The following is a 10,248-nucleotide window of genomic DNA, read 5'->3' as shown; positions in this document are numbered from 1 at the left end:
CACCTATATCTAGTTCCAGAACATCTCCATCACCCCAAAGGAGACCTTGTCCCTATTAGCCGTCACTCTCCATTCCCCACCGCAGCCCCTGGCAACCGCTAATCTATACTCTGTCGATTTGCCTGTTCAGGACATTTCATATAGATGGGATCACACATGGTGTGGCCTTCCGTTTCTGGCTTCTTTCAGCCTGACGTTCTGTAGGGTCATCCATGCTGTGGCGTGTCAGCTCCATTCCTTGTCGTGGTTCAGCACTATCCCATTGTATGGAATATTATCGTCCACACCACTTTTTTTTACTCATTCAACTGTTGATGGACACTTGCGTTGTTTCCGTCTTTTGGTGCTTATGACTAGAATGAACACATATACAAGGATTTGTTTGAACACTTGTTTTCACTTCTTTTGAGCCGCCTTAACTTTTATCCATCTACCCTAGTCCTGGCCTTGAGCACGAGGCCTAGAAGTTCAACTTCTAATTCTCCTGACCAGTCCAGGAGATGAGGCACTCCTCACCCATAGCCACCTGGGGTCCTTCCTCCTCAACTCTCTTGCCCCTCTTCAGAGTCCCCAGGGCCTCCCCCATTCCAGAGAGTTCTCAGAAAACTGGGGTCTCCAATGTTTCCCAGGCATGTGCTCTGTCCTGCATCCTGTGTGACGGGGTTATGTGGTTCTAGCCATCACCACCGCTGTGTGGTCTCACATAAGTGGCCTTGCTTCTCCAGCCTCTGTTTCCCTATTAGTGAGTGGGGTTGTCCTAAGAATTAACTAAAGCCAAGAAGTGCCTGGTGCATGTCTGCAGTACCGGGCATGTGATATGACATGCTTTGTTTTTTTTTTGCCTGCACTGTGTCTTGGTTGCGGCGCACAGGCTCTAGAGCTGGGAGGCTCAGTAAGTGCTGCCTGCAGGCTCTCTAGTTGCAGCTTAGTTGCCCCATGGCATGTGGGATCTTAGTTCCCCAACCGGGGATTGAACCTGCATCCCCTGCTTTGGAAGGCGGGTTCTTAACCATTGGACCACCACGGAATTTTGATATTTGTTCTAACTTTATCCTCTTCCATTGATATTTTCATGCACACCAAGAGCCTGGATACCCCCTGAGACAGGCGCCATATAGGAGGAGAAGGTTTGTGTAGGCTCCCAGGGGGCTCAGAAAGGATGTGGCCCAGGGGAGGAGGGCATCCAAGTCTGTACCTGATCACTGGCTTGGGGACCAGCCTCCCCCAAGGCTGCCAGGCGCTGCCACCTCTCTGCCCATGGGGACAGGTCCTGGGGTCTTCAAGCCACTGTGTGGCTGAGCCTTCTCCACTAGGTGGCCCTGGGTGGCCCCGGAAGGGAAGGACAGGCTGGGAGATTGCTGAGGACATTTGTCCATTTGGAGTGGGGGGCAGGAACCAGGGCATCCCTACCCCCTGTGATATTTATATGCATGAAGATTTGTGGGAAATGGATCCCAGACTTGGCTTTACAAGGGGCACATGCTGTCCCCCAACTCTTGCCCTCCCCACCCCCACTCCTTCCAGTGCACCCTTCATCCTGGACCTAACTTGGCCATGCAGCAGGTTTGGTTGTGGCTCATGTGACATGGAGATAATGACATGGAATTTATTTTCAGGTTGTACAGGACAGGGATGGGGCCAGGATCTCTGGAGACTGCTGGGGCTCTGAGTTATCCACCAAGCCCCATAAGTTTCAAGAACCCCAGAAACCAGCCATCAACCCACATTTTCTTGCCACCTGGCACCCCAACTAACAGAAGCACAGGTTGATAAGCATTGAGGACCTGCTGTGCAGAGGCCCCTGGAATGACTCATATAATGTCTCACAGGAGCCCTAGAAGAAGGAACCACTTCTGTTCCCATTTTACAGGCCAGGAAACTGAGACACAGAGTGGTGAAGCCCTCAGCCACAGGCCCACAGCCAGGAGTCTGGGTCCAGGTCTCCAGGTGCGTCCGTGGCCCGGGGCTGCTCTGAGCTTGGCACATGCAGGTTTCAAATGCTCACAGCCCAGAAGGAGTCGCAGAGTCTGAGACTTGCACTATCAGCAGCATGGAAGTTACAGGACCCAGGTTCGAATCCAGGCTCTGATGCTCAGTACTGGCCATGGGACCCTTGGTGAGTCACTGCCCCTCTCTGGGCCTCGGTTTCCTCATCTGTAAAATGGACGGAGATGTTTAGAGAACCACTGTCTAAGCTGTCCCCTCCCCCTCCTGCCTAGAACAGAATTTTATTCATTCTGGGCAGCTACATTTCCTTGTCTCCTCTATATTGACGTGTGGCCACATGACTGTCTTGGCCAGTGAGGTATAACCAGAGGAGTTCCAAGGCCTCTCAGGAAGACTTCCAAAAGCTCCTGAGTCAGTCCTGGCCTCTGCCTTTCTCTCTGAGTGAGGAGGTGAAGGTTGGACCCCCCAGCATTCTGTGCCATGAGGCAAACTTGAGGACAAAGCTCAGAGATGCTGTGAACTGAGAGAAATCAAGTTGTACAGCTACCGTGGTTGAGCCTGGAGCTATGTCTACAAAAGTCCTCTTCCTGCTGCCTGACACTAGGTCTCTATCCCTGCTCCTTGGGCTCACACCAAGGTGGAGTCCTTCCCTGAACCCCCTGGCCTATGGCCCAGGATGCTGCGCATCTCATGTGTGACCTCTCCCCAGCGCCCCTCACTGGCAGACAGTGTCCGGTGCATGCGGGGAGCAGGCAGGCAGCTCTCCCGGCCTCCTCCCATGACTGCAGGTGCTGTGTCAGTGACCATGGGTCTGAGGGAGTCCCCCAGTTTAGGGAAGGATGAGTAGAGAGTCCAGGGATGAATACCCTGCTGGGGCTGAGCCCTGGGGCCGGCCTTGGAGACTTCAGCGGGGCGGACAGGGTCATCTTCAAAGTGTGGTGGGGACAGTTCGTGGAGGCCCCGGCGGGTGGTCCGGGCGGCCTGGAGCAGAGTGTGGGTCAGCGCTGCCACCAGGGCTAGAGCACCCACGCCAAGGATGGAGGCAGCTGCTGCACCTGTCTCGATCTCGAACAGCAGCAGGGCGTAGATGGACAGTGCTGGGGAAGGAAACGGCTCTCATTCAGTGTTTGATCCCCAAGCCCTGGAGGAGCTCCCCCACATGGAAGGCAGTTATAGAAAACTGTGCGTTACGATAGGCGCATAGACTAACTCATCTGGCCCTTCCACACCTGACGAATGCGTCATCTATTACTATGTCTGTAGACGCTCACTCATGTCCAGCTCTTTGTGACCCCGTGGATTGTAGCCCACCAGGCTCCTCTGTCCATGGGATTCTCCCGGTAAGAATACTAGAATGGGGTGCCATATCCTCCTCCCGGGGATCTTCCCAACCCAGGGATTGAACCCGCATCTCCTGCTTTGGCAGGCGGAGTCTTTACCCCTGAGCCACCAGGGAAGCCAGTGTTATGTGTACTTTGGAACAACCCAGATCTCAGACTTTTGGAATCCTTGTGATTGACCTGGAGTGAATCACAGTCCCTCTCTGACCTCAGTTGGCTTATCTGAACAATAAGACAGTTGGTGACCTGACCTCAAGGACTGGTTCTCTGTTGCCCTATCCAAAGTCCAGTTGGCACCTTTCTTTTCGGTGGGAACTATCCTGTGCATTGTAGGATATTTAATAGCTTCTACCCACCAGATACCAGTATACCCTCCCCCATCTTATCACGAAACCAAAAATGTCTCCAGATATTAATTGCCCAGGGTCCCCTCCGGAGCAGAATCAGCCTCCATTGGAGAGGTGCTGGTCCAGTCCCTAACCCCACCCCGTTCACTGGGCTAGGAGGACTGACCCACTTTCCCTGGCATCAGTGATGCATGTGGTCCTAGGTCTTGGCCAGTCAGAGTGTTGCTTCCCCTGGTTGTAGTGATTGGTGCGTGGCTATCACATGACCCAAGTTCAGCCAATCAGAGTCAGCCCTGGGACCTTTGCTTGGACTATGGGGATAAGGGAATTTCCTTATGGCCGCAATTAAGAATTGCCAGCCTGGTGCCCTGCAGTCCCTGGGGTCGAAAACAGTCGGACATGACTTAGCAACTGAACAACAAAAAAAAAGGAGAGCAGCTCAGAGTTGGTGGGGGATTTCTTGGCACTCTGTGGACTGTTTTTAGGCTTTCTCCAGCTCTGCATTCTTGCTTTCGCGCATGCCACCCTGTATTATGTCTGGCATATTAAAGCGAGGCCAAGGACTTTTTTTGCTCTAAACATTTTTAAAAGGTCTTTATAATTATTATTTTGGTTCTGGTTAGCAATGAATGAATGACTGGCTGGACATGCTTGGGAATTCTTGCTGCGTGAGGTCACCTAACCTCAAAAAGAATTAAATGGGAGCTGAACAGATTCTTAATTTAATGTTTAATGAGGCTGACATAGTTTTTGTGCCCTTTGTGAGTTTTTCTGTATTTTAGGACAAGAATATTTTATTCTCCAAGTCTATAACAGTTTTGTCAGCCCCTGAAAAGGCTTGAGGTCATAGGTATTATGTTGAAAGTGCTTACAGATAAAAACTTCTTTCTCAGGGCACAGTGGGTGAAGAGGTGAAGTGAGAAGCATTTTTTTTTTCTGACCTCATTTGAGTGCCTAGATCCAAGCACACCTGAAGCCACTAACCCTTGATCTTTTCGGATAGATGAGTCACTCCATCCACTCTCCTTTTTAAAAAAGCCCACATCCAGAGTATTTTATTAAGTCAAACAACAAGAGTGATGCAGAGTTAGCTATCCTGTGTGTACAAATTCCCACAATAAACCCTAGGCTCATATTTCATAAATAATCTTTAAAATATATCTTCTAAACTTCTATTTCTCTATTGCGGTACTAAGGAAAAAAACAGTAACAGCAAATCCCTTGTTATTCAGTAAGCTTATTTTTTTCCCTCCAGTAAAACAGGTTGTCTGTAGGGCTACTAGAGATCTATGGAAGATTTAACACTGAGTCTCCAGAATCAGCAACATATTTTTCAAGATTGTAACAAAATATAAGATGTCAACAGTCTCTTCAAAGAAATGCGATGATTTGATTTCTTTACCAGCATGTGTGGGTGATCAAAGAAGAGTTACAAGCTAGGGAAGGAAAGACTGTGTGTCTTTCTGGCACCCAAGTTATTAGTTTTTACTCTGCTCCATATTTGGGAATTTAAAATTGCATTTCTGGTTTAGGAAGCTTTTTTTTTTTTTTTTTCTTAAGCCCTTCTTAAGCTGGATTCTGATATTTGTGATCAAAACACAGGTTTGCTAAGGCCAACCTGTGAAACGTGATCTCCAGAAACCAGCAAAGACTGGGAAACTCTTGTTCAAACCAGGTGTAGACAGGTGATGAATCACGAGTGTTCTGAGGACAACCACCATTTATGGACTCCCATTGGGATCAGATGCCAGCCATGGGCGCAAGTGTCAGAACCAGGAGTGAAAAAGGTAGGCTGGCTCCAGAGCTGACCCTAACTGTGGGGCCATTACCCTTGGCTGCTCCAACTCAGGGTCCTACACCCCATGTTCTACCCTGAGCACATACCTGCCAAGTAGATGGAGGCCCCACAACAGAAGAGGCCGAGAGCCACATGTCTGAGGAGGCGGCAGTCATAGAGAAACCAGTCAGACCTGGCGGGGAGGGGGGCAGGGAGAAAATGGACTCAGGAGGCAGAATCGGTAGGAGAAGCTTGGGGAGGAGAGGAAGGGAGAATGGTCCAGCTCTGGGGAACTGGAGGTCTCTGTGAGGACCCAAACCTCCACCCATGTATCCGTCCCCCTCCCTGCTCAACCATTCTTTACCATCCACCACCATTTACTATCCATCCATCCGTCCTATCCATCCGTATGTATTCAACCATACAGCCATCCACCCATTTAACCATGCTGTGTTAATCCATCCACCCATTAATTTAAACAGCCACTATCATCCATTATCCATTTGTCATTCACCATCCATTCATTCATCCATCCATCCATCTCCCACCCCTGACCCACCCATCCATCATCTGTCTCCCAGTCACCATTCGTTGAGCCAACCATCTATCTGTCCATTCATCCATCCGGTCATCATCCATTCCACTCCTCTCCCCCATAACCCACCGATATAGTGAAAGTGAAAACGTTACTCAGTCGTCTCTGACTCTTTGCCACCCTGTGGACTGTAGCCCACCAGGCTCCTCTGCCCATGGAGTTTTCCAGGCAAGAATACCGGAGTGGGTTGCCACTTCCTTCTCCAGGGGATCTTCCCAACCCAGGAGGGGATTGAATCTGAGTCTCCTGCATTGCAGGTAGATTCTTCACCATCTGAGCCACAAGGGAAAACAACCTCCTGATATACATGAGCCCACTAGACCTAGACCATCCAACATTTATGAAGCAGCCGTCGCATGTGGATACTTGCTAGGCACCTGACTTCCATTATTTTACTGACCGTAAGCTTATTTGGGAATGAGGAAACTGAGGCGAATTTGTTATCAGCCGCCATAGAAACAGAGATTCCCAAGAGCTGTGTGAATTGAGGACATAGTTTTGAACCCAGCCCTATGCTAAGTTTTTCTGCTGTGTGCATGCTCTTCTCGAGTCCTGTGAGATCAAGAAAAGGAGCTTCCATCATTGCTCACCTCCCACCAGTACCACAGAAATGGCTTTATCTCTCTTTCTGCCAACTCCCCTCCTGACCCCTTTTCTGCACAGTAGCCAGAGTGAGTTCTTCCAAACCCACTTAAGTCAGGTCACTCCCCTCCTGGCTCACAGCCTTCTCAGTCAGAGTAAAAACCTGAGCTCTTCACCAGAGCACAGGAACCTCTGTGTAATCCAGTACCTCTTGGACTTCCAGTAGCCAAGACCCCACACTGCCACTGCAGGAAGTGTGGGTTCTATCCTTGGTCAGGGAACTAAGATCACGAAAGTTGCACAGTGTAGCCAAAAAAATCCAGTACCTCTCACTCACACTTCCTGGTCCTGTCTCCCTTATCTACCCCCACCCCAGCCACACCAATCACCTCCACCCCCCTTTAACACCTCAAGCTCATCCCTGCTCCAGGGCCTTTCCACATGCGGGTCCCTCTGCCTGGATCACAGTCCCTTAGATCTTGAGCCTCCTTTCCTTCTTCAAGTCTCAGCTCAGTCCTTCCTTGGTGGTCGGACTCACCCCCATCCTCACGATGGGTGGTCTCATCCCTACCCTTTCCTGCTCCACCTCTTTTTCTTCCCTTTCCAGCATTCATCACCGTTTGACATGATTAATCTGGTTTTCTCCTTCATTATCTGCATCCCCAGGAAGGTGGTCCATATCCACTTGGATCCTGCTGAGTCCCCAGTACCCAGTGCTGGTCTCAGCCCCCAGGAGGCACCCAACACATATTTGTAAACTGACAGAATGCATGCTTTTCAGCACCCCATGAACTAGCAGGTAGAGGGTGCATGGTTTGGATGGGATTCAGTGGTGGAGGTGCCCATCTGATCAAATCTATGGAAGCCTGGGCCAGAATCCTGGTTCCCCTCCCCCAGGAGGCTGGGACAGCCAAGTCTTTGGCTCAAGGAACGGTCCTCACTCCACATGTAATGCCCTACCCCCTGTGCCCATCTCCCTGAGCTCAGGTGCCTGACAAGGGACCCTACCTCCACCCCCACACCCACCCCTAGCCAGGGCACAGGTTCCTGGCTCTATCAGCTTCAAGTTCAAATCCAGCCACTCCCTTCCAAACCTAGCAGCTAGACTGAGCAGCCTCCCCTGTCTGAGACTAAATAGGAGGATGATAACGGGTACCAGCCGTTCAGGGGGCTTCACTGCACTAATCACAAGATGTGGGAGGCACCTAGAGCTTAGGGTTCCATTAAATAACAAGTTCTATCAACACTGGGGCTAGCTGACTCTAGGCCTTCTTTGAACCTCAGTTTCTTCATCTGTGAAATGGGGAGTTACAGCAGCAGTTGTACCTGCTGTAAATTTTCAACAAATGTAGGAGAGAGGGAGGGATGGGTGGACGAAAGGAGGAAGGGAAAGACGCAGGGATGGAGGGAGGGAGGGAGGGAGGAAAGCTCTCCCCCAAGCTGAGGCCCAGAGAAGGGCAGCGGCTCGCCCGGGCTCGTCCAGGCCCCAGCCAGGCAGTGGGGCCGGTCCTCCTACCTGTTAGAGCCCGGTCCCCGCGCCATCTCGGCGCCCAGGTGGCCGCAGAGGGCGGCGAGCAGCAGGCAGGTGAGGCCCAGCACCAAGGCAAGCGCGGAGAGTGCGGCTGCCAGCGGCAGCAGCGCCCCGGCCGCGTCCTCCGGCAGCCGGGGGCCGGCGCCCAGCTCCGGGCCCAGCCCGTCGATTCGCGGTCCTCGAAGCTCCGCGCGGCCCGCCTGCAGCTGGAACAGCAGCTGCGCGCCCAGCGCCGCCAGCACCGCCGCGGGGATGCCCAACAAGACCATCGCGGCCAGCACCCGGCCGCCGTACGACCTGGCCATCGGAGGGGTCCTGCGGGCCTGGGGGACAGCTGAAGAATCAAAGAGATTTTAGGGGGCAGGGCAGTTGAGGAGCGTCTTAGGGCCCTCGGCGGTCCAGAATGGGGCGGTTTTTGAAAGTTGGAAGGGCCACAGAGAGCTTGGGACGCCAGTCGCCGTGGGGACGAGGAAGGGCTGGGAAAACCTGAGACGAAGTCTCCTCTCTCTGGGGGCCCTGTGGGCGCCAGCTCCCGGCCTCTGGGCTCTCGAGGGGCGTGGCCAGCAAGGGGCGGAGCGAATAAGGGGCGGTCCCACGTGGGATGAGCGCGCAGTGGCTGTGTCCAGGGACCCTCACAGGCCACTAATCTCATTAAAGTGTCCGCCTTTCCCCTCCTGCCGCTCCAAGCGCCTGTCTTATCGTTGTTTGGGGGAAAAGAAAAAAGAAACTCGCACGAATTTTTAAATAATGCCCTTTGCTAAGCGATCTCTACCCGCGGACCTGTCAATTGACTGGGATGTCCCCTCCGCTCACCTTCTTTCAAGGCTGTGCAGAGACGTCACCACCTCAGAGAGGCCCTCCTGGACCTCCTCCCCAAGCAGCACACCCGTCCTTCACTGCTAGACTTTGTTCTTCCCACGGCACCGTTTGGAGGGTTATTATTTCTCTTCTTTTTTTTTTTTTTTGCATTTCAAGAATAATTTTAATGAACCCTATTTCTTGCATCTTCCCATACATAGAGAAACAGTCTAACCATGAACTTGAAACATCTGTTCTTTGTGAGTAGTAGTAATATTTCACCAAGATTTATGTCTGATTACATGTATTCCTTAACAGCAAAACATGTAAACTAGTTTCCTCCCACCTCTTCCGAGCAACTCCTCAGAGCTATATGAGAGACTTGTCTCCCAGGTTATAGTCCTCAGTAAGACCCTGAATAAAATTTAACTCACAACTCTCACATTCTGTATTTTCCTTTTAGTTGACAACACAATATATACATATTTGTGTGTCTGTGTATATATCTCTGCATATGTATATATTAATCACAAAAGCATTTAGAGTGATTATTATTTCCTGTCTACCAGGGCTTGTCAGCATGTCTTCCATATAATGGACCGGTATGGTGTTCTGTGGGATGTCAAGATATTTGGGGTCCCTAAGTACTTTTGCTTGGAAAATTCCATCCGCGGAGGAGCCTGGTGGGCTGCAGTCCATGGGCTCGCTAAGAGTCAGACACGACTGAAGTGACTTAGCAGCAGCAGCAGCAGTAAGGTCTATATTATGATAAGGAACAAAGGAACTGGCATTGCCTTGAGGCTTAGAAAGCATCACTACGAACAAAGCTAGTGGAGGTGATGGAATTCCAGTTGAGCTGTTTCAAATCCTGAAAGATGATGTTGTGAAAGTGCTGCACCCAATTTGCCAGCAAATTTGGAAAACTCAGCAGTGGCCACAGGACTGGAAAAGGTCAGTTTTCATTCCAATCCCAAAGAAAGGCAATGCCAAAGAATGCTCAAACTACCTCACAATTGCACTCATCTCTCACTCTAGTAAAGTAATGCTCAAAATTCTCCAAGCCAGGCTTCAGCAATACGTGAACCGTGAACTTCCAGATGTTCAAGCTGGTTTTAGAAAAGGCAGAGGAACCAGAGATCAAATTGCCAACACCCACTGGATCATCAAAAAAGCAAAAGAGCTCCAGAAAAACATCTATTTTTGCTTTATTGACTATGCCAAAGCCTTTAACTGTGTGGATCACAAGAAACTGTGGGAAATTCTGAAAGAGATGGGAATACCAGACCACCTGATGTGCCTCTTGAGAAACCTGTATGCAGGTCAGGAAGCAG

At 50.8% G+C, this 10,248-nt stretch overlaps 1 protein-coding gene across 2 annotated transcripts; it reads right to left on the bottom strand.

Annotated features, from left to right (window-relative positions):
* Positions 1-1,586: 1,586 nt before the first annotated feature.
* TMEM221 (transmembrane protein 221) lies at positions 1,587-8,691 on the bottom strand. Of its 2 annotated transcripts, XM_069589089.1 has the most exons (4): positions 8,105-8,691; positions 5,519-5,604; positions 2,814-3,044; positions 1,587-2,154 (listed from the first exon to the last, which is right to left on the bottom strand). In XM_069589089.1, the coding sequence occupies exons 1-4, from the start codon at positions 8,422-8,424 to the stop codon at positions 2,093-2,095; spliced, it is 699 nt and encodes a 232-aa protein (XP_069445190.1). In that variant the 5' UTR covers positions 8,425-8,691; the 3' UTR covers positions 1,587-2,092. The 2 variants fall into 2 exon arrangements, with proteins under 2 accessions (XP_069445190.1, XP_069445189.1); XM_069589088.1 differs by having other exon boundaries at positions 1,587-3,044; positions 8,105-8,673.
* Between the last annotated feature and the right edge of the window lie 1,557 nt (positions 8,692-10,248).

Source organism: Ovis canadensis, chromosome 5, assembly GCF_042477335.2.
Source record: "Ovis canadensis isolate MfBH-ARS-UI-01 breed Bighorn chromosome 5, ARS-UI_OviCan_v2, whole genome shotgun sequence".
Classification (NCBI taxonomy): Eukaryota; Metazoa; Chordata; class Mammalia; order Artiodactyla; family Bovidae; genus Ovis; species Ovis canadensis.
This window is presented reverse-complemented; position numbering and strand designations above follow the sequence as displayed.